At 36.8% G+C, this 23,974-nt stretch overlaps 1 protein-coding gene across 1 annotated transcript; it reads left to right on the top strand.

Moving 5' to 3' along the window:
- The first annotated feature begins 4,946 nt into the window (after positions 1-4,946).
- Positions 4,947-15,123, top strand: LOC116307160 (nucleotide sugar transporter SLC35B4). Its single transcript, XM_089036094.1, has 10 exons — positions 4,947-5,147; positions 6,338-6,451; positions 8,454-8,556; positions 9,591-9,640; positions 11,062-11,143; positions 11,450-11,510; positions 12,063-12,118; positions 12,475-12,528; positions 13,203-13,278; positions 14,641-15,123. The coding sequence occupies exons 1-10, from the start codon at positions 5,071-5,073 to the stop codon at positions 14,961-14,963; spliced, it is 996 nt and encodes a 331-aa protein (XP_088892220.1). The 5' UTR covers positions 4,947-5,070; the 3' UTR covers positions 14,964-15,123.
- Positions 15,124-23,974: the final 8,851 nt, after the last annotated feature.

Raw genomic sequence — 23,974 nt, 5'->3', positions numbered from 1 at the left:
ACAGCAGCTTTGTTGTTAGGTCTGTTTTTATCAGCCATTTCTCAATAAAGAAAGAAACACGAAGATTTATATAGTAACTATGCAAGACAACCAACCACGGGTCAACTACAGCCTCGTCGACCTGGTGTAGCAAAACATAATTATTCAAAATGGCGCTGGTAACTGTAAAATGGAGTATTGTCATGTGTTTTTGTACCTATCGAGAATTTGATTGATAGGTCGTGATTTTGCATTGATTGCTTTATCTGTTAAATTCTGTATATATTCTTGATCCATGGCACTTAAACTTGAAAATAAAAGTAAGAAACCGGAAAACCTGTAATAAATTAGGACTTAAAGATGAAAAATCTTTCAGTTTGGGCGGGAAATCGCCATCTTTCTTCCCCGACCGCGCGCTGACCGCCTTTTTGTAGTTCAGTTGCCCTAGCAACGCTTGCAAACTGTAAACTTTTCTTTTTTGCAAGCCAAAGTGGCTTCATGTTTTGCATTGTTAGACGAAGAAACAAAAAGAAATCTAAAAAGCTCAAGCGAAAATGTGAACATTAGAGAGAGCATAGGCGTCTCGATAAATGTTTGCCGTAAATGAGTCGCGGAAAGACCACTCAAGTAGTCTCAAATGAGTAAGTCTTACAACTCCACCAGCTGCAGCACAATAGTTACAGTCTGGACTTAATCAGTATCAGTAAAAACGCTAATTTAAACGGCTTCTTTCTTTGGATTCTGATTCAGACTAAGAACTTTTTTCGTAGGAATCTAGTCCGTTAAATCAGGTAACAGCAGTGGAGAGTTTGTTAATCCCCAGATCCTGTTGAAGCTGTAAAACCTGCTGAGCATTGAGCGGCTGAACTGTCGAAGGTTCTGCTGGATCTTCATTCAGCAAATCGTTTTCATTCTCGTGATCGGGACTTGAGGACATTCTTTCTAACAATATCCCTTGGAGCACTTCAGTTTTTCTACAAGAAAAACGAAAGGAAAACATAGGCAGTTAAACAGATGTAGACTGTGTGCAACTCGTCGTAAGGAACGACGACAATAAGCAAAAGTGAGTTCTTACTGACCTGAAACGCTTGACGCACGAAAGAAAAAGAGGACAATATCACATGCTCCCTTGTTCATATAGGCTCGTAATTTGCATAACAATGCAACTTTGAACAGTGAGTTAGCACGCATGCGCGTTAGAGGATCGCACAATGAGGTCATAATGCGGAGTATATATAAGGAGAATCCCCTTGCTTAGGGATGAGGGATGTTATAATATTGTTGTCACTGTTTGCTTGAGCTATGAGCTTTTTATGCTAAAAGAATAAAGGTTTGAAAAAAATTAAGAACAATTAATTTGTATTTCTTACCTATTATCGAGCAATTATTTTTTGTATTTCTTAGTTGCAGTGCGAACCACACACCCAACCAGCTGTTGTGCAAAACCGGTTGAAAACACGACGTTTTATTTCATTACTTAGTGAATTAGTAGGAGATTTTTGCCGATAGGTCGATTCACTGCTTTAAAAATATGTAAACAGTTTGCTATAAATAAAAACAAACCAGAAATACGAAAAGATTGGTGTTTAATATTTTATAATTTTCCTCGTTGAGAGTGATAGCTGTCTACAACACAACTCACGAAAGCCACGTTAGTGTTTATTGTCTCTGTTGACATTTTCGCGAAAAATGTTTTTCTAGTTTATCTTTTTAACTAAGTCAAAAGGCCATTTTATCTCATAAAAGTTATTAATTGATTTTTCTTACCTTTAAACGTGGAAACACACCAGTTTGTCGGGTTCTTTTTGGTCTTAGCAGACTGCTTATCAGCGAGGATATCTTGTAACTCGCTTTCGTTCAAGTTTGCAAATGTTTGTGAATTTTTTTCTGGTTTTTGTTGTTTATTAACTGGGAGTTCAATGTTTTGTTCCAACTCAAAATCAAAATTAGGAAGCTCATAATCTTTGTTAGATGGAAAAGAAGCCATTTCTAGTTTTAAGTCGCGAAATTATTTTGAAATTATTTTTATACACTTTGCTACCGAACCAACGGTGAATTTTTCGCCGCTTCGGCGTAAAAAAATTCCTATGGAATATCTCTATGGGGATATCCATTTTTTCACATAGCAAATTAGCCAATCAGAGCACGCGTCATATCTTGCCTATGTTATAACAGTCCTTCGCGTGTTGAGAACATCGTTGATAGGAACTGGGAAGTGGTCTTCAACAAGCTCACAGATAGTTGATGGTGTAGTTGTAAGGAGCTTTCGGCCATTGAATTCTTTGACTTTCAAGCCAATAAACTTATAGGATAAGCCATCTACAAGATCTGTAATGTTATTCCCCCAAAGATTAACTCTGATAGATCCTGCAATAAAATGAATGTCCACATTACTCAAAATTCCAAAATAAAAATAGTATTAAACTTACCAGCCAGCAAGTACAGAAAATAAGCAATGAAAACAACTCCGAAAAACATACCTGAATAGTTTAGGTAATGAGGATCTTAAGCAGTGCGTAATATTTCGGTTTATTCATCCAGAATTGACAGAATTAAGTTGGGGTTAATGACTCCAGAAAACAAAGTTCAAGAAAAGTTTGAGTTCAACGTCAATATCAGGGGCGGCGGAACCGGGGGGGGGGGGGGGCCGAGGGGGCACGTGCTCCCACACCAAATGTTTTGGAAGGGCCTGCCCCCCCCCCAAAAAATATTGGTTCTTAGTCATTGTTTTACGGCGCATGCGTCTGCAATCAAACAAAACATTGTCATTATCACATAGCGTTAAATATAATCTTCAGTGCCCCCCCCCCCACCCCCAAAGATTTTTAGCTTCCGCCGCCCCTGAATATGGGCCTGTTTCTAAAATAGTATTACTGTATATCAAAAGAAAATGAAAGGAACTGAAGAAAAATTAAGTTCTCAACAAATTTTTAAAAAAAATAGAAAATAGAAAAAAAGGGAAAAAACAATTATAAAAAAAAAGAAAATCGGAAAAATTGAAAAAAGGACAAAAAAGAGAAAGAAACGGGGGAAAAAACACAGTTTTCCCAAAAGAAAATAATCAATTATTTAAAAAAAGAACATCGGAAAAATTGAAAAGAAGGAAAAAAAGAAATAAATGAAAATACGAAAAAAGGCGCAGTTTTCACAAAAGATCAATTATTCATTTACAAAACTCATATGGCAGCTCTAGGCCTCCATACATGCAGTCCTTTGACTAAACGTTGTCGTTTGATCGGCTTCATCCCTACGCGCCTAGACCGAAAAGGATCATGGGGATAATTAATTCACAGTTAGAGTGCAAACAATATAACCGTGCAACTTTAGTAATACTAAATAGCACAATTTCATGCAAATTCCATTGTTTTCTATTGTTTAATTAACACAATTTTGTACTATTTAGTAATTAGTGTTTCACGGATTAATTGTTTGCACTCCGCATATGTTATCTAACACGTTTTGAGCTCGCTTTTTTCGATCCCATTTAATATGCTGAAACCATGCCTCGAGCATACGGCAAAGAATTAAACTGGCGAGCAGTTTGGATGACGCAGGTTCTGGATAATTTACCCGTTATCCTTTTCGGTCTAGGCGCGTAGGGATGATCCGATCAAAGACAACGTTTAGTCAAAGGACTGTATGCCTGTTGCCTTAAGCCTGCCTCGGGCGTGTCCCTCAAAATGTCGATTATAAAAGAAAAACCTACTTGAGTAAAAATGGGGGATAAAAGACGTCAATGTTGAGCAAAACACTGGAATTTATTGATCCATATTGACAGTGAATGAAGGTTTGATGTGATGTGATAGAAGCGGCCATCTTGAATCAAGCTTTACATTCGAAATATGGTATCAAACCTCCTGCCTTTATTTTGGAGCATAGTTATAGTGTTACAGCTATGGATGGTTAGGGATGGTAAAATAAAATAAATCACTTTTATTTAAGTGTCTAGTCGTTCTAGCGCTTTTCCACTAATTGGGGACACTTTTCGCTCACACGCATTACCACTACATTTAACACACAAACGCTCAACTCACATGTCGATTTTTATGGAGGGAGGAAACATTGAACAAACTCAATTCACATGACGACCACAGGGCTTGAAGCAGCGACTCGACCCGTTGGACTCACAGGGGTGAAAGACAACGCGTTAGCTGCGAACGCCACCCATTCTACTCGAAAGAAAGGTAAAGGATGGCTAGGGATGGTAATTATATATATATATATATATATATATACATATATATATATATATATATATACATATATATATATATATATATACATATATATATATATATATATATATATATATATATATATATATATATATATATATATATATATATATATATATATATATATATATATATATGAACATATTGACTCTCTGTGTTCTCTCCAAAGGAAAAAAAGGTTTAACATATTAACAAGAAAAAAAACATGGTAAAGGGTGGCTAGGGATGGTAAAGGATGGCTAGGGACGGTAAAGGATGGTTAGGGATGGTAAAGGATGGCTAGGGATGGTAAAGGATGGCTAAGGATGACTAGGGACGGTTAGGGATGCCCCCGGGGGATGGCCAGGGAGGGTAAAGGAAGGTTAGGGATGGTAAAGGGTGGCTAGCGATGGTAAAGGATAGTTAAGGATGGTAAAGGATGTCTAGGGATGGTAAAGGATAGATAGGGATGGCTAGGGATAGCTGGGATGGTAAAAGATGGTTAGGGATGGTAAAGGATGGCTGGGGATGGTAAAGGATGGCTAGGGATGGTAAAGGATGGCTAGGGATGGTAAAGGATGGATAGGGATGCTAGGGATGGTTTAGGATGGCATAACACACTATGAATCTATAAATAATAGTTCCACTTCAAGAGGTCCTACATGAAGTAGTAAGTGCAATAACTGACTCTTGGTGGTTTGGGTTACCTGTGTATTACTTTATACCACAGGAAGCCCACTGACTAATGGCGGACTACTACAGTGTAAACACCGAAGGTCATTTAGCTACGTCGGCTTTAGTTACTCATTTATTTTTAAATCTACAGACTAAATCTGACTGAAAATACAACTTATCGAGTGTACTTTAGCGTTCAACTATGCATCCAGCACTGGCTATTCTCTTTGTTTTCAGTGGTTGTTGCTCGAATGTTGTTTTTCTTGAACTTCTCATCAGGTGAGTTGATCTATGGAACTTGACTACCGAAACATTCAATGTTTACCCCAAAAAATACGCCCGAGATTTTATCCTACATTATTAAATTAAGTTTTAAGAGGAAATCTTTTTCAATAATGAGCAATAATAGCAAAAAGCGCTAAAAACTAGACTTTCGTATGAGTTTTGATCCCAATTTTCGTTTTGGGTTAACACTCAAAACCTTTTTTAAACAGTTAGAAACTGTTGTACTATGATAAAATACCTGTTTGAAGCGGTATTTACAATTGTACGATGATGTTTTGTTGCATTTGTGTTAGAATGTTGATTTGTCAGGCTTTTTTATAGAAAATATATGGGAAATAGCAAATGAAGGCCTAAACCTCATTTTCGAATGAAATTTTTGTTTTGCGTTAACACTTTGATTCCATTTTCATCGGTCATCTCCACTTCCAAACAAGTTAAACTTTCTGAATAACGAGATTTTAGCCTTGTAGAACAACCTTTCTTCACGAAAATAGTTTTTGAAAATACTTATTGAATACGAAAAGAATTTTCTCTTAATGCACAGACTTTATCTTTGCTAGGTAGTTTAATATTCTCACTAATGTCTCATCCTTTTACTCAATCTCAATAGATTATTATTTCATGTGGGATCCTTTTTTCTTACGTGACTCACGCCTTAATTACAGGGTAGTTAAATATACTGCCTCAAGTACTTTATTGTCGTTTAAAATCTAAATTCATACCAGTGTTTTTAATGCCTTAATAAATAATTTCTCCTATATTAGAATTGGCTTAAAGTGCCTATGAAATCTTACTCGATATTTTCAGTATTTATTCTACATGAATTGATTCCTTGAATGTTTTTAAAAGTTCATTTGGTTCAAGATATTGAGCTACGTTTGTAGAGCTCACTGGTTGTTATACAAAAAATATAAAAAATCTATTAAGTTTAGCTGTTGTATCACAGCGTGGGATAACCACAATAGAGCTTAGCGCATGCTCAAGGGCTCAAAAAGTGGGATAATGGGTTGTAAAAATTGCTATACAGTTTGATACATTTGATTTGGATTTATCTTAATTTTACGTGCTCTTGAATATTTAATAAAAATTGACCCCCCCCCCCCCCCCCCCCCAGGCTTGTATGTCTATAAAATGGTAATTTCACAGCCAGTAAGGATTTACATTGCTATTTTTCTCTTTTTCAGAGAAGTACCAAGTTCTGGGAATTTTATCACTTTTTCCCAGTTCTTTTTCATAGCTCTGGAAGGATTTATCTTCACCTCCAGATGTGGACAAAAATCACCAGTCATACCAATAAGGTAAGTACAATAAGATGGCATTTACTGGTTATGGGATGCCTTGAGAGCAAGTATTGGAAAATGGCACAGCTGTCAGGGTACCCTGCAAGCAGAAGTTTTTTTTCTGACCCTCGGTGGAGCTGGCTGTCGGGGAGAAAAAATTTTTCTCCCCGACAGCCAGTTCCACGGAGGGTCAGGAAAGAAACCTCTGCTCACAGGGTACTGTCAGGGTGTCTTTTTACAAAACTTTTTTAAGTTAATCAAATGTTTTTTTCTCCCTCCCCCTCCCCCCCCCCCCCCTCTCAGTCTCTTTGTTAGCGTCAAAACGCTTTTCAATAAAAAGCACATTTATTTCTAAATAAGCTCCCCACAACAGATCATTTTTCCTAAATTTGAAAAATTTATAAAAATTTTTTACATATTAAAGCTCAATATCAGTGTGATATTAAAGCTATACTGACCGTAAACAAATAATTACCAGTGGCGGATCCAGGATTTTTCAAAGGGGGGTTCCGTTTCTTAAACTGTGTATAATTCTCTTTTGTTTAGTCGATGTCTGACAAAAAAATTGGCTCTAACTACCTAATTTACTATCTAGTAACGGAACTTAAAGGTAAACTAAACATCATAACAGCAAATATCTATCATTTCGTGTTCAACATTATCTTTTTCGATACTTTTAAGCAAAATTTATATAAGACATATTCCTATTACCTAAAAGATCAAAACTTCAAGGGGGGTTCCATCGACCCTGTTGACCCCCCTGGATCTACCACTAATTACATTTTACTGAGGTTTTTGATAATTTATGAACTCCGACATTTAAAAAGCTTGTGATAATAATGTGCTAAGCTTTTCCAGCTATTAATTGCTGCATGAATGGCTGTTGTTTGATCATGATTAATTTTTTTAGAGCGTAGTTATTATACCTGTGTGATAAAATTAAAAAAAAAAGATCTATTTGTTTTTATTGCATGGATTGCGAGCATTCCCAAGGGAGTCAAAAGACAAAAACATGGCGGCCATCATGGTGCCGTTAACAATGACACCAACATGGCCATGATGATGTAATGTGCAATCAAAGAATTGAATCATTGATACTTTCATCACTTTATTTTCATGAGAAACTTATCAAGGTTTATTAAGGTGTGATTAAACACGAGCGCATCAATTATATTATTCAAGCTTAAGGTGCGTTGTGTGGTAAATATTCATGTGGAAATTACAAATTAGCCTTTTGTTTTTCATTTGTTTTTTAAGTTTGCATTTAGCCTATATTTTGGTGGTGTTAAGTTCCAACTATTTTAATTTTGTTCCACGGGTATAATAACATTGCCCTAATAGATGGATTTCAGGCACTATTTTTTCCCTCTTAAAAGTCCAGCTTGACGACCCCCTGCAGGTCATAACATAAGCCACCCCAATCTAAAGCCCCCCCTGTCTTCCTCCACCGCCAATGCTAAGCCCACCCAAATTTACTTGCGAGATTATATGACCAAGGTCAACCCAGGGCTCATAACTGGAATTGTGTAGTTCCAAAAATTGTCCATATACCCCCCTCATGGAGGAATTTTTTTAAGACATCCCCCTACCCCCCGGAAATTCCAATTTTCTTCCATACAAACTCTGTAATTTTTGTTCTTTCTCTGATCCCCTACTCTTCAGAAATTCCAAATTCCTCTGAGGGGTGGGTATGGATGATTTCTGGAACTACACATTGACAATTAGTAATAAAAAATAGAAAATAATATTTTGGGTGAAGTTATAAGATAAAACTGATTTAATTTTGTTGTATGGGTATGATAACATTGCCCTAATACTAAAGGAATTCAGTCACTTTTTTCCTCCTTTTTAATAGGCCTGCTCCCCCTCCAGGTTATAAGCCATCCCAGTCAAAAGTTCCCCCCCTCCCCCCACCCCCCACGAATCATAAGCCCACCCAAATTTATTTGCGAGATTGTATGAGCCAACTAGGACTGGAATTCTATGTTAAGTGTTTTTAATTATTTTTTTCTCTTGGCAGATGCTACATTACCATGGTGACATATTTCTTTTTAACAAGTGTTATCAATAACTATGCCTTGAATTTCAATGTTCCTTTGCCTCTACACATGATCTTTAAAGCTGTAAGTAAACTATATTATTAGACATCTTACTCACTCATCTCACTACTGAATGGCTGAGAAGCCATGATATCATGTGAGCTTGTCATGATAAATGTATTATTTGTAGGCTTATCTGCTATTTTTTGCTATTTTGGAAGCAGAATAAGCCTGAAGCAAGATGACATTTCACCCCCGATTCTATACCATAATAGTTTTTAAAATTCTTTCATATTAAAATTTTTGATTCCTTAGAGAATACAGGAACAATAGTCATAATTAAAGAACAAAAGCAGTGTGAAAAGGATTATGGTCTAGAGACAGGGTTAAAACGTCATCTCGTTTCAGGCTTATTAAATCTTTATAGTTACCTAGTTTACAAAATGTATAATAAATACCCCTGTATTTAATTCCGACCCTAGTTTTTAATTCCGGCCTGTTGTTATTTGACCTAAGGATTATGCTGTCTATTGTGGCCGACTTAAACATTGGGGGTGTTGTTCGAATGCCCAAATCATTTGGGGAGTCAAAATTTGGATAAGAAATTTGGATAAGCCTAAAACGCCTAATGACATTAAGGGCACACCATTGGGAACCCCTCATGAGTAGAGATAAAACTAGTGTGAGCTGCGTCGGTGTTTCTAATGAAACTGATAAAAAGGTAAAGCATCTGAAACATTTTTTTCATCTTTTCACAGTGTATAATTTACCTTTTTATCATTACTGCTTCATGAGTAGGTGATGACTTGAATACGAATATGACTTTAATTAGTTTAATTTGCCAAAAAGCATATTTTATTACTTTTTAACACCAATAAAATACAGATTTCAGCCACCACATTCATCATTTTTCATCAATGTCATCAGTTCTTAAGAGCCTTAAGAGAGAAATTTCTGACCATTCATTTACAAGAAGTTCCTGGAATGCTGGATTTCAATCGATTTTAATATTTTTATTTTAATTGTTTTTTATATTTTATATATCATCTCAAAATTTGATACAACAAAAAATGCAAATATGCTTCAATTGATACCTATATTCTATCTTTCTTTTTTAGGGTTCATTGGTTGCGAACCTTCTTCTCGGCATTATTATTTTAAAGAGAAGGTAAGATTTTTTCCAGTTAATAATGCTGCCTTGTTTCCCCTTGTTGTAAGAATTCAAACTACTTTCATCAAATTGAGCTGATCCTCACAGTATGTAAAGCAACTTATGCAGCTGCAAATTGAAAGACTCAGAAAAAATCCCGTTCAAGACTCAGAATTTTTTCTGAGTCTTTCAATTTGCAGCTGCATAAGTTGCTTGATATACTGCGAGGATCAGCTCAATTTGATACATTACAACTGCAGTACAAATATATTTCATACAATATATATTCTCATACAAACTACTTTTAAGTGGGCCATTTTGCGGAAACATATAGTTAGACACTGATTTACACAGCAGCAGCAGAATGGAAGGAAGTGGGCTGAAGGGGGGATCAGTTGTATTTCTGGGTTTTTTTTCTTGTTGTTTGGAGCCAAAGTCAACCAAAGTTACCCTAAGAAAAGATGGTTTCACCCCCACCCCCCCTCCCTCCCCAATCACCCCCTGGTCCTCTTGCTTCCCTATATATGTTAGGTATATATGCACAGCTATTTCAAAAAAGGTTGCATACTGAATACTGCACACTGAAGAGTGCATTCCAAGACCAAATGGCATTGTGGGTATCGTTAATTTGAAATAAAAAGTAAATATACAGCAATTAACTCTCTACATGTAGTTAGTATATTGTTTCAGATGGAATACACTAAAAATAGAATAAATAATTATTATTAATCCTACTCTAGACAATGTCACTATGACCCACAATGCACTTTTTCTTGGAATGCACTATTCAGTATGCAGTATTCAGTATTCAAACTTTTTTGAAATAGCTGTATATACTGTAAAATATACTATGTAGCATAATCAAAATGGTTTCCAGCATAATTCACCCATTGAGAGCCTTGTGATTTTGAAATGATTCCCAAAACAATCTATACCAAACACAATTAGACAAAACAATCCACAACCTAGTCTCCCTCACATCAGTTTTAGTGTCAGTCGTCATGCAACATGATGACTGACACTAAAAATGGATGCAAGGGAGACTACCCACAACCAGGCAAATAGTTGAAATTAATTCAGACTGACATGTGTCTTTTATCTAGACTGGCTTCAGGCTCAAGCAGCTACCTTGAAAATTTTTATGGCAGTCAAAAAAAAATTTTTGTATCCTATTTTACAGCTCTATTCAGTGACCACAAACAATAGTTCCTAGCTGAGGCTGGAGTTTCCGCGCATATAGCAAAACTACAGTTTATCATGCGTGGTAACTCCAGCCTCGGCTAGGAACTATTATTTGTGGTCACTAAATGGAGCTGTAAAATGGAGTATTGATTTAACAAAATCACTCAGCTCAAATGACTGACGCCAGTTGAGAAAAAATATAGTTATCATTTGCCTGAGAATTGAGTGATTTATTGCTTGTTTATTTGATCTTTTAGCTATAAACCATCTAAGTATCTGTCAGTACTGATGGTCACAGCTGGTATTGCACTGTGTACTATAGCATCAGCAAGTAAAGGAGTAAGTAACTCTATAGAGTAGTTTTCGTATGACTGTGGCTATGCCTTGTGAGTCCACAACATTTTCACGGCTAGATGACAGCCAAACTAGTAAGAAGTGAGAATTCGATCACGTTTTAATGTGCAAATATTGTATACTTAATACAGACAGGCAATTGATTGTCTATTATTACTGTATCATCACTCTATAATCAAGTATTACTAACTATATAAGCAACTATTGTATTACTGTATTTTCATGCGCGTGACATGTATGGTTGCTCCTATTGTTTGGTAACCAAGGTGATGTGATTGTTATTGTAAACAGGAAGCTCATCATAAAGCCACTACTGGGAATCCTTATACAGACTACCTCTGGTGGTGTGTTGGTGGGTGAACACATATATGTATATTACCTTGCATATGCCATAAATCCTCTATTAAGCCCCCATCCCCTCCCCCCACCATCTTAGAAGATCAGATCAATCACACAAAAACCGTAAAATAAGAAAAATTATTCAATTGTAGTACTTTAGTTTGAGTTTGAATTTAAAGAAAGTTATTAAATCATATTATATACTGATAGATAGGATACATTGGAGTCAGTTTGCTAAATCCATAAGCCCCGCCCTCTATTAAGCCCCCCACCTCTCTCTATTAAGCCCCGCCCCCACCTCTCTCTATTAAGCCCCCACCCCACCTCTCTCTATTAAGCCCCCCCCCCCACCTCTCTCTATGAAGCCCCCACCACCACCTCTCTATGAAGCCCCCCCCTCTTTCTATTAAGCTCCCCCCCCCCCCCCCACATCTCTCTATTAAGCTTCCCCCCCCCCCCCACCTCTCTCTATTGGAAAGTTGGTATTACAAAATTGGTATTTTTGTAGTTTGTCTTTTTTTACCCAATTCTTTTTTTCATTTTGTCCATAAATTACATATTTTAGGTATTGGAATGTTGATTGTGGCCCTACTGTTATCTGCTCGACTTGGTATTTACCAGGTAAGATAAATGTGACTGTGTAGGTTGAAGACTGGGAGGGGATTTTCAGTTTTTAAAAAAAACCACACAAATCAAGTAGAATAGCCTACTTCCGAGATATGCTTCGCTTGTCACGCACAAAGGTTTCAGTATGAGGCTACGTGCTAAATGCTCAGTCATTCGTGACAGGCGGTAAGAATTAATTTAATTTAGCACGTAGCCTCATACTGAAACCTTAGTTGACATCATTAATGCATTAGGTGAATTCAAAACTACCCTAGAGTAAGGGGGAGGGGGGGCTCAACCCCCAAGCTCTAAACCCCCCTGCGTCTGTCTAATATTCTCTTAAAATTAAAGTATCGTTTTCTTATTTCTAGGAACAATTATATAGTGAGTTTGGTAAACATCCAAAAGAAGCTCTTTTCTATGCTGTGAGTACATGCATGCATACTATATGTGATATCAATACAAGTATTAGTACATACAATAAAACCCCAGTTATAAGCACTGGGATGATATACTTCTTCAAAGGCCTTTTTAGCTCGTGAAGAGCTATTGGAGTGGCTAGATTTCGCATTTTTCGGATAACGCTTCTCAGCCAATCGTTTTGGGTAATTCCCGTAACCATGGAATCCATTGTATTTCCATTGTATTTATTATATTTATTGTATATCCATTGAAAACAGCCTGGTTTGTCATATATTGGATCGATTAGACTCGGTCCAGATAATATCAATCGTAGAAAAATTTCGTAACCAGAAATCGGAAAGGAAAGGATTGTAGCCAATCAGAAGGAAATAATTTAATTGATAAAGACAACAGTTTGTTTGCGCAAAACATAACTCTGACTATCGCCTTATTCGGGTCACAATACCATCAATGAAATGAGTCACCAAGTGTCATTTGTTATCATCTTAGTTAATTAATATTCAAAACGCTTCACGAGTTTACCATGGGTTACCTTTGATTCGTTCTTAGAACAGTAGAAGAACCATGAAATTACGTGATAATGGGGCTATTACGGGGGGGGGGGGCTTTAAACTTGGGTTTTGAACCGTAACCTGCTGACAGCTGTCTTATGTCCTTGTTGTTGTTATTTTACTAGCATGCATTGCCTCTTCCTGGGTTTCTTCTTCTTGGTAAAGACCTTTACCATCATATCCTCGTGTTCAGTGCTTCTGGTGAGTATTTAAATGAAAAAAACGTCCTTTTTTCACAAGGGTAGCACTTAATAGCCAGTGGCTAACAAACCTGTGGCCCTCATTCCATGATCGAGTAAGCCTGAAGCGAGATGACGTTTTACCAACGTCTCTAGACCATAATCCTTTTCACATTACTTTTGTTCTTTAATTATGACTATTTTTCCTGTATTCTCTAAGGAATCAAAAATTTTAATATGAAAGAATTTTAAAAACTATTATGGTATAGAGTCGGGGGTGAAATGTCATCTTGCTTCAGGCTTATTCTGCTTCCAAAATAGCAAAAAATAGCAGATAAGCCTACAAATAATACATTTATCATGACAAGCTCACATGATATCATGGCTTCTCAGCCAATCAGTAGTGAGATGAGTGAGTATGAAAGAATTTTAAAAACTATTATGGTATAGAGTCGGGGGTAAAACGTCATCTCGCTTCAGGCTTATTGGAATTTAGGAGTTGGTTTTTGTGGAGGGAGGAAAACCGGAGAACCCGGAGAAAAACCCTCGAAACACAGGAGAGAACCAACAAACAACTCTACTCATATACAACACCGAACCCGGCGAGACTCGGACTCGGGTCGCATTGATGAGAGGCGAGCGCTCACACCGCTACGCCACCCGTGCTTCCCAATTTGATCATGCAAGCAGTGTTACCACATGAATGGATACAGACATAGTTACTAAGAGGGAGAGGGCTGTAGGAATGTGCATTGACTATCATAGGAAAAAAAACAACCCTCCCTTTCAAAGGAAAGAATATCGTGACCCTACCCATTGTTTATCAGTTTTATTCAGTGACAAAACAGTGGCTTAACCAGGGATCTTGCAGGGGAGGTGCACGGGCAATGATTTGCAGAACTAAAAATTATAATAATGATAATAAATGGTAACCAAAAAAAAAGCAGAACCAAAAACAAATTGGGTGAGTGATTCTTAGAAATCCTACAATATGCAGATGGAAAGTAGTCTTCATTTAATCAAAAAACATTTACATGCAATTTTAAAGCAAAAGAAGATAGATGAGCGGACCTTAAGCTTTTATGGGTGGGGGGCTCACTTGCATCCTGTGCTCCCCCCCCCCCCCCCCCCCCCTCTGGTTACGGCCCTGCAAAACTTTGGATTTGAATGAAAATATCGATGACACTACTTTTTTGGCTGTGTAAAAACTTGATGATCCTCTCCCCACTCCCCCTTGGGTGTTTATATGATGTTAGTATAAATACTGAGGTGATTATTGAAAATCTCGCGCGCTGATTGGTTGAGAAACTCAGATTATCACACAGATTATAAGGTGCCTTTTTGAAATGTTTATCCCATCCTACTGCCTCTATATCTCTTCTAGAACCTTTGCATCTGTTTGGTACCAGTCTTCTCATCCCCAAACTCTGGCTCTACACAATGGGTAACGTGGTCACGCAATACATCTGTATCCGCTCCGTTTACAACCTGACGTCTGAGTGCACGTCATTGACTGTCACGCTTGTTGTCACGTTGCGAAAGTTTTTTAGTCTTCTGTTCTCCATTTTCTATTTCATGAATCCTTTTACCGTCTATCACTGGATAGGAACTGCGCTTGTATTTTCAGGCACTTTTATTTTTGTCGAGTTGTTCCAGAAAATCCGCGATCAGCTAGCACTGCCCAAGAAAGAGAAAAAGACAGAATAATGATTCTCATTCGTACAGGTTGTTGTAATGGATAATGATTTTAGCGGATATTTCATTTCATTATCAAATTATATGATGTCATACAGTCAATGTCATTAACGTTGTCCACCAAAAAAGACATTTACACATTTACACGTTTACACATTTACACGTTTACACATTTACACATTTACACATTTACACATTTACACCTTTACACATTTACACGTTTACACGTTTACACATTTACGCATTTACGCGTTTACACGTTTACACATTTACACATTTACACATTTACGCATTTACACATCTACGCGTTTACACGTTTACACATTTACACATTTACAAATTTACACGTTTACACATTTACACGTTTACACATTTACACATTTACGCATTTACGCATTTACACGTTTACACATTTACACATTTACAAATTTACACATTTACACATTTACACGTTTACACATTTACGCATTTACACATCTACGCGTTTACACATTTACACGTTTACACATTTACGCATTTACACATCTACACATTTACAAATTTACACGTTTACACATTTACACATTTACGCATTTACACGTTTACACATTTACACATTTACAAATTTACACATTTACGCATTTACACGTTTACACATTTACACATTTACAAATTTACACGTTTACACATTTACACGTTTACACATTTACACATTTACACATTTACACGTTTACACATTTACAAATTTACACATTTACACATTTACACATTTACACATTTACACATTTACGCATTTACACATTTACACATTTACACATTTACGCATTTACACGTTTACACATTTACACATTTAGACTGAAGTGAGCCTGAACTAATGTAAAATTCAACTCGTGAATCGAAAATCCGGAATGCCCTGACCATTTAGTGAGGATTTAAGATGGAGAATTGTATTTCAGCGTTTGTTTTATGCCAGAACGTTCAAGGAAACACGTGATATTTCTTTTAGTCTAAATGTGTAAATGTGTAAATGTGTAAATGTGTAAATGTGTAAATGTGTAAATGTGTAAATGTGTAAATGTGTAAATGTGTAAATGTGTAAATGTGTAAATGCGTAAATGCGTAAATGTGTAAATGTGTAAATGTGTAAATGTCTTTTTTCGGTGGACAACGTTAATGACATTGACTGTATAAATTCAGGGTTCGTGCTACTCTCCTTGAAAACTCCTTGAATTTAATTCACGTTTTCAAGGGCACTTGAAAAGCTCTTGAATTTTACGATTTTAGCGAAATTCCTTGAAAACTCCTTGGATTTTTGCTTTGATCATTACTTGCATGGTTCTGAAATAGATCTAGTCAGAAAGATTGGAAAATCTAAAAGTCGGCCATACGCAACCACCATGTAAAACCTTGGCATAGTTAGCTGAACATACTTCTTGAAAATTCATTTTTGGGTCCTTGTATACTCCTTGAATAGTCCTTGAATTTTAAGTGCTTAACTCAGCGCGAATCCTGTATAATTTATATTAATATGATTGCAGCAAAATAAAAGCCAGGATTTTGTAAATCCTAAATAAACAATATTTTTTTAGGTCTATTGTTTCATTATTCGTTTCGTTTTTCGTGCAGTTTTCGTATGACTGTGAAAAGCTCAGTGCCGTAAGCGTGACGTGCCGTGACACTTTCTAGAATTCTAATTGGCTAATTTTTTTACGCGCAATATGATTGGTCTAAAAGTGCGGTGAATTTGGCGTGACCGTGTCCGCGCCGTGTTTATGCCGCGTTCCGGGTATTTGATTGGATGGAGAGTACATTCTCGTGCAATGTGATTTGTCTGGCGTATCCCTTGTTGTGTCACGACCGTGTTCGTGCCGTGAACTTTTCACAGTCATACGAAAACTGCACTATGGATCAAACACACTTACGTCTTTTTCCCGCGAGCGAGCGCGCTTAAATTTGAACGTCGTTAGAAAAAGAAATTTTTGGAGCCTGAATTTAATTTAGGCAAAGTTAAAGTGCAAATGAACCTATCGACAATGCTTTCAGTACTGATTCTACATGAAGTAAATAGTTGATTGGTAAAATATTTCTTGATTTGAGTGATGCGTTTCTAAGTTATGAAGGTTTATGCTTCCAATATGTTAATGAATGTAAATATACAAAATCGAACTGGTTCATAGATACAGTATTTAAAAAGCATCATTATTTTACTCATGTTTTACATGAAAGCTATTTAAAATTTTTATTTTCAAAATGGCCAGTATTTAGTATTACTAGTTACAACAAAAACACTCAAATACCTTACCTGACGTCATCATCATTAACATATTGGAAGTATAAACCTTCATAACTTAGAGACGCGTCACTCAATTCAAGAAATATTTTACCAATCAACTATTTACTTTATGCAGAACCAGTACTGAAAGTATTGTCGAAGGGTTCATTTGCACTTTAAAACCGAATCCAATGGTCAATGGCTCCGCCTCCTGAGAACATGGGGGGAGTCCATGGTAGTTCAGGGTTATTGGCAGGGTTTAAAGTGTGGCAGCTTTGTCGTTGTGTTTGGGGGGGGGGGGGGGGGGGGGGAGCGATGTAACTTGTTCTTGTGACAAGAAAGACTTCTATTTTGATAATATTATTTTCCACAATAAATTGTTGCACTGACAGACTTTCATTACAATACAATACAATACAATACAATTTTATTTGGCACCTTATACTAATAGTACATGAGTGTTTGATTCCAAATATATTATAGGTATATATATATATACCATGTATTAGATAATTTTCTTAATTCATTTTCACGTATCAGCATACATTGATGAATGTATGCTGATATGGCTCTTTGTAGAGACGCTGATTTTGAATTGATTAAGAACATAAAACGACTGTCAGCGCTCATATTGTTGAAATTAATGCTGGTGTTTTTTTCTATGAACTCTCTTAAGTCGTTTCTATGAGAGTTATATAGTGGACACCAAACTAGAAAGTGTTTTTCGTTTTCTACTCCCGACTTACACACTGGGCAAATCCTTTCATCGTAAATGAGATAAGGCCTCTTATACCTCCCCGTTTCTACTTCAAGCTTATGGTTACTAATTCTTAATTTTGTAAGCGCCACTCTGTGCTTAATATTGGTGACTTGACTTAAATATTCTTCAAAGTTATAATCCGTTTTGAACTGACGAAAGACTCTGAGTTTATTTTTATGTCTGTCGTCTTTCCTTTCATCATTGTGGAGATTACTCCATAAAATTTGCCTCTCAATGTCATATATTCTTTGGGTTATTATTTTTCCATATTCATACCATCTTGGAGAAAGTTCATTTTGTTTCATCCAAATTATCCCCAATCCGAGTTGTTCTAAAGTAGTTTTAATTTTTATGCTCCAAAAGGCTTTTTTAGTTTCATTTTTAATATCTTGGTAGACTTCGGCTGAAAGTTTTTTTGGGTGTAGTTCCGACTTTATAATTTTATGCCAGAATTTAAAGCTTCTACTGCATGCTTTGCATTTTAGCGGAAACCTTCCTAACTCAGCTCTGCATGCAAGGTTACTAGCATTCTTTGTCACCTTGAGGAGCATTTTGCAAAATTTCAAATGAACAAGTTCCATGGGCTCTTGGTCTTTGGTGCTTAATGTTTCGATACCCCATATCTCACTTGCGTATAGAAGTATTGGTGTAACAAGCGAGTCAAACAGTTTTATAGTTAATTTGATATTGGATGTGAAAAATTCACCCATTTGTTTTTTCATCTGAAATAGTGCCTTTAATGCAGCTTTTTTTAATTCTTGTTTTGCAAACGTAAAGTTTCCAAAGGTTGTAAAATTTAATCCTAAATATTTATATGATTTAACGTTTTCTAGTTTAGATTTGTTCAAATAGAATTGGAAGTTATTCATTGTCTTCCCTGTATTATTGAAAACCATCACTTTTGTCTTTGTTATATTAACTGTTAAGCCTGATTGTTAAGCCTGATTATAAGGCAGCCATATTGGTCCCGGAGGGGGGGGGGGGGGGGTACTCCCCTATATTTGCTATACGGGTATGTGTCGCCCTATAGGGTATGGTTTTTCGGCTTTTGGGTCTGGGGTAGGGTATCATTTTTTGACATTTTGTCTGGGATAGGGTATCATTTTAGTCTGGGATAGGGTTAACGATTTGGTCATTTTTGTCTGGCGAATAGGCTACGCTTTCTGCCGGCACAAAAACAATAAAAACGTTAGTAAATATTGATTGCAATCTATTGAATATCCGTCTTGTCCGTCTTTTAGTCTGGGATAGGGTGTACAATTCTTAGTTTTAGTCTGGTGTAGGGCATTTAAAATGAAAGTTTTAGGTCTGGGATAGGGTCAGGGTTTTGAGGTCCTGGTGGCACACCCCTACCCAAGTTGGGGTGGAAGTACCCCCCCCCCCCCCGGATATTGGTGTATCAATATAGAAAATTTCTGCACAGTTTTTGTATAAAAATAGAATTCACTAAATGATGCGTTCCGCTTTCAACATATAAAATCTATATAAATGTTAGAAATATAGCTTTCTTTCAAATAATTGCCTGTGTGATGATACTAAGACGATTCTTCACCTCAGGCGAAGTGATTATCCATAAATATTTACCTTACTCGGCGAATAATTAAACAACAACCTATATAATATAATATCCAGCGTGACGCGCAAAATAATAATTTAATCGAGAAGACCAACGAACCTTGAATATAAACATAATGCTCTAATAAAACACTTATCTCCCCATTTTGATACACCTATTTCAAAAAAACGTCCGTTGGATATCTCAAATCAGAAATCTGAGACCGATTGGAATTGTGGGGGACTGAGTGTTTTCTCGTTCAAAATTCAATATACACTTACCCAGATAGTTTGCCAGCGCAAATCATCGCTCAAAGTTAGTATATCAAGATTATGTACTTATTGACTGAGTGGGAGGACCGTACGGGAAAATACGGCAAAAAACGGACCGAGCCCATCGAGGTCCGTGCAAATGACCGAGAGCCAAATATTTCCCCGTACGGCCCGACCTAACTCGGTCAATAAGCATTTTATCATATGACCTTCACGAAAATAAGAATAATTAAAAAAAAGAAAGCGCGCGGATTCGAGCAGGGCCGGACGGGTTTTTCCGGCCCGCTTACGTCAACCCGTCCGGCCCCCATCACGTGACTTTTTCCAATGGTTTTATTAGAGCGCGCGAGCAGGGATATTAACTTTTTTGCGAACTACTAATTAATACCACAAACAATTTACAGCTTACAACCCACAATTCCTTTCGGTCTCAGATTTCGACGTTTTTTTGAAATAATCAAAGTGCATTGTGGGTCTTGTTAATTTGAAATAAAAGTAAATATACAGCAATTAACTCTCTACATGTAGTTAGTATATTGTTTCAGATGGAATACACTAAAAATAGAATAAATAATTATTATTAATCCTACTCTAGACAATGTCACTATGACCCATAATGCACTTCGGTCTTGGAATGCACTATTCAGTATGCAGTATTCAGTATTCAAACTTTTTTGAAATAGCTGTATAATGTACCTTATCCACTTGGGCGTAATGTGTTGCCCTTTTCAGACCACGTGTCATTCTCTCGAGAATAATATTCTTTGTTTTTGTCATGTCCATATTTATGTGTCTTCTTGTGCAAAACCGTTAAACAAAGAAATGATACTCTAGAGAATGACATGAGGTCTGAAAAGAGAAAACTGGATTAGGTTTTTGTACTATAGGCCGATCTTCATTTACGTTTTTTCCTCATAAGAATTTTAAAAAATTCAAGCAAAACCTACTCCAAGTCTTGCCACACGACCATACATTTCTTTGTAAATCATACCGCTTTAAAAAACATTTTACTCCAAAAATATTAAACATATTACCCTCAAATTTTCAGTAGTTACTAAATAAGACATTCACTTTCCATTTCTGGAGTCGGTTTGCTTGTAGTTTGCAATTTGTTTATGCTAATGAGGAAAAAACGTAAACAAATATCGGCCTATACTAACAAAACTATATATAACCTGGGATGTCTGCAATCTTGAGCAGTACTGATCACCCACGTACCACAGTCATCCAGTGGGATACAGTACAGTTGCATAATCTACAGATTCTATCTACAAATGAGGTCCACACAGTCTTACATTAACACCCCGATCATTGCTGGACAATGGAAGTAAGAGTTAATAGAGACCTTTAGATCCGACGAGTAAGAGAACGAGTACGAGTACAAGTTTCTAACTTTTCAAGATTGGTACTGTCATTCCGTATTCGTGGTTGTGTACGTAGATTGAAACTTTAAATTGTAAAAAATCGGAAATCCACTATGATTCATTGTTAACCACGTGCACAGGACCAATTTTAAAACTCGTACTCGTACTCGATCTCGTACTCGTTGAAGGATCTAAAGGTCGCTAATTACCGAAAACGGACGCAATAAGCCATATACATCCTATTTTATTTATCAATTGAGAAGATTTTCTATCAAATGTTTATATATTTGAATTGCTTACTATAAATGCGAGGTCAATATATAGTTATTAGAGAGTTTTAGATTTACGCTCACGGCAAACGTGAACGTCAGTTGACCATTTAAAAATTATTTTAAATTACTGAAAAAGAATAACAAAAAAGTCCAAGTAGTAGAAAAACAAAAGAGTATTTGCGCTTGGTGAGAAGGTTTGTAAAAGGTAAAGTAAAATACAGGAAAACGATGAAAACGTGGTCACGTTTGCCGTTTGCGGGGAGAAAAAAAGTCAATCTAAAACTCTCTAATAACTATATATTGACCTCGCATTTATAATGAGGATAATAACAAAAATAAAGCCTTGTGAATAACAAAGAAAACCGTGTCAATTGAGAAATACACTCAATAATGGTCCTCGTTTTTTATAACTATTCTAAACGGCAGGCAGCCACAGGGAACCCGGCTACAGATCGTAAGTCAAGTATATATCACAGAGTAACTTCTTTCTTTCTTAGACGGGTTTCCTGTTGTCCTTACTCTATGACGTGCGCGTGCGTAACAAGATCATGATGCAATAGCGTAGCTCCCACAATTATGTCATAAATAACCTGATTGATCTTTAAACGCACTCATTTAGTAACAAGAACATGCGTAATAGGTAAATTACGAGCCTTATATGAAACGACTGAAGAAGAGGGTAAATGGGCCTTTCACAACTTCAAGTCGCATAAATGAGCTGTTTCGACCTGTATTGGGCCTCGCTAGCACGGTGTATCTAGTGAGCTGGTAGAATACAGGCCGAATCAGCTGTCCACGGTTCTAAGTTGAGTTTCTTAAGTCGTTTCATATAAGAGGAATATAAGGCTCGTAAAGGCGCTGAATTACGAGACACAAAAATCTAATGTTGCAAGTTGGGACTTTCACGGCGATATTCTGCACGCTCATTGGCTACAAGCTACCTAATTCAAGATGGCGTTCGCTTCTGCACATAAAATGTTGCGTGACAAGTTGGACGAGTGATGAAAAACGAGCAACAAATCGCAAATTTGTTGTTGAAAGTTAATCTACGTTCTACTTTTTCGCAACAAGTTTTCCCACAACTTTCTGCAAAAGATTTTGTTGCGTGACAAGTTGGATAGATAGGGTGTAAAACGAGCAACATTGTTTTCGAACTTGCACCGCAACAATGTTGCGCGACAAGTTGGACGTTTTTGTGTCTCGTATTTCAGCGCCTTAATTTACCTATTACGCATGTTCTTATACGATTTCCGAGCCCATCCCACACGGCTTACCGCCTCAATTCTCATTTAGTAACAGTCAAGACAGTTACTTTAATTTTAATCCACTATCTGTTTACATGATGATTGTCCTGTGACGTGTCGTCCAGCAAAGGCACAGGTAACCCATATCAGAAAGACAGATTGTTTACTCTGTACGATTGTGTTCACATGGGCTTCGGGTGACAAGGCAGAAAAACAATAAGCCCGCTACTTTCACGATTTTTTTATTTAACTGAGTTTAATACTCCAAATTTTTAAGCGTTTCATTCGCGTCACTGCTGCTCGAAACATGTGACGAAATTTTGTCGAATAAGAGTAAATCTACTTATTGATGGATTGCAAGCATTCCCAAGAGAGTTAAAAGACAAAACCATGGCGGCCATTGTGGTACCGTTAACAATGGATGCTAATGAGAAATCTTTTGTTAAATGGTACCAACATGACCGCGATGACGTAACGTGCAGTCGAAGAATTATAGTATTCACAAAAATGTTAGTTTTTCTGCTGATCAAAATATCACCTCTCACAAAGTACACGGTCTTATATCTCAAATACGCATTCAATAAATTTTGGTCGCATTTGATATTTCGCTATTTGGCTCCAAAAGGACGTATTTACAAAACATAGAAATATAGATAAGTTATAGTGCTTAGGAACGAGGTTATTTCGGGCGAAAGCCCTTGGCCTCTAGTTCAGCTGGTAGAGCATCGGTAGTACAATTCCGAAGGTCGTGGGTTCGATTCCCAGCGAGGTCGGAAATTAATTTTTCCGAATTTAATTCCAATGGCTTTCGACCGGAATAACCTCGTTCCTAAGCACTATAACTTATCTATATTTCTGTAACTTCATGTATTTCATAAGTGCTACGCGGTCCACATATTCTCATGTTTACAAAATATTGAGCTTAAATACGTACGCTGTCCTTATGGCGAAAGGCCAAAAACCGTTTTTCTGCCCTGTCGCTTCGGGCCGGGTTCTCCGTATCCTATCAATTATCATCTTCTCACAAAGGAACTTCAATTACCGGTTAAATGTTTGGCTCTCATAGTAAAAAGGAGCCTCGGGGTCACAGTAATCAAAAAGCAGCTCAACTCCTCTCGCTAAAGCGGTCTTCGCCACAAGAACCACTCTTGGGCTGTCAGTCTCAGCATCAACACAAACCATTTTCAAATTACTATTTCGTAACGAATGGTTTATCCTGGCTGATTTAGGGACTGGCTTTATGCCGTAAGGATCAATGCTACAACGGAAAAATTGGAAAAAGTATTACTACGATTTCATAAACAT

This window comes from Actinia tenebrosa, unplaced genomic scaffold (assembly GCF_029948245.1).
Source record: "Actinia tenebrosa isolate PJP-AT-01 unplaced genomic scaffold, QUT_ActTen_1.0 PGA_scaffold3__52_contigs__length_22856419, whole genome shotgun sequence".
Taxonomy (NCBI): domain Eukaryota; kingdom Metazoa; phylum Cnidaria; class Anthozoa; order Actiniaria; family Actiniidae; genus Actinia; species Actinia tenebrosa.
This window is presented reverse-complemented; position numbering and strand designations above follow the sequence as displayed.

Excerpts from the sequence above, each read along its gene's own strand:
- LOC116307160 (XM_089036094.1), top strand. The coding sequence starts at position 5,071 with ATGCATCCAGCACTGGCTATTCTCTTTGTTTTCAGTGGTTGTTGCTCG. Across the intron at positions 6,452-8,453 it reads TCACCAGTCATACCAATAAG|ATGCTACATTACCATGGTGA; the intron begins GTAAGTACAATA and ends TTCTCTTGGCAG. Across the intron at positions 12,529-13,202 it reads AAGAAGCTCTTTTCTATGCT|CATGCATTGCCTCTTCCTGG; the intron begins GTGAGTACATGC and ends TTATTTTACTAG.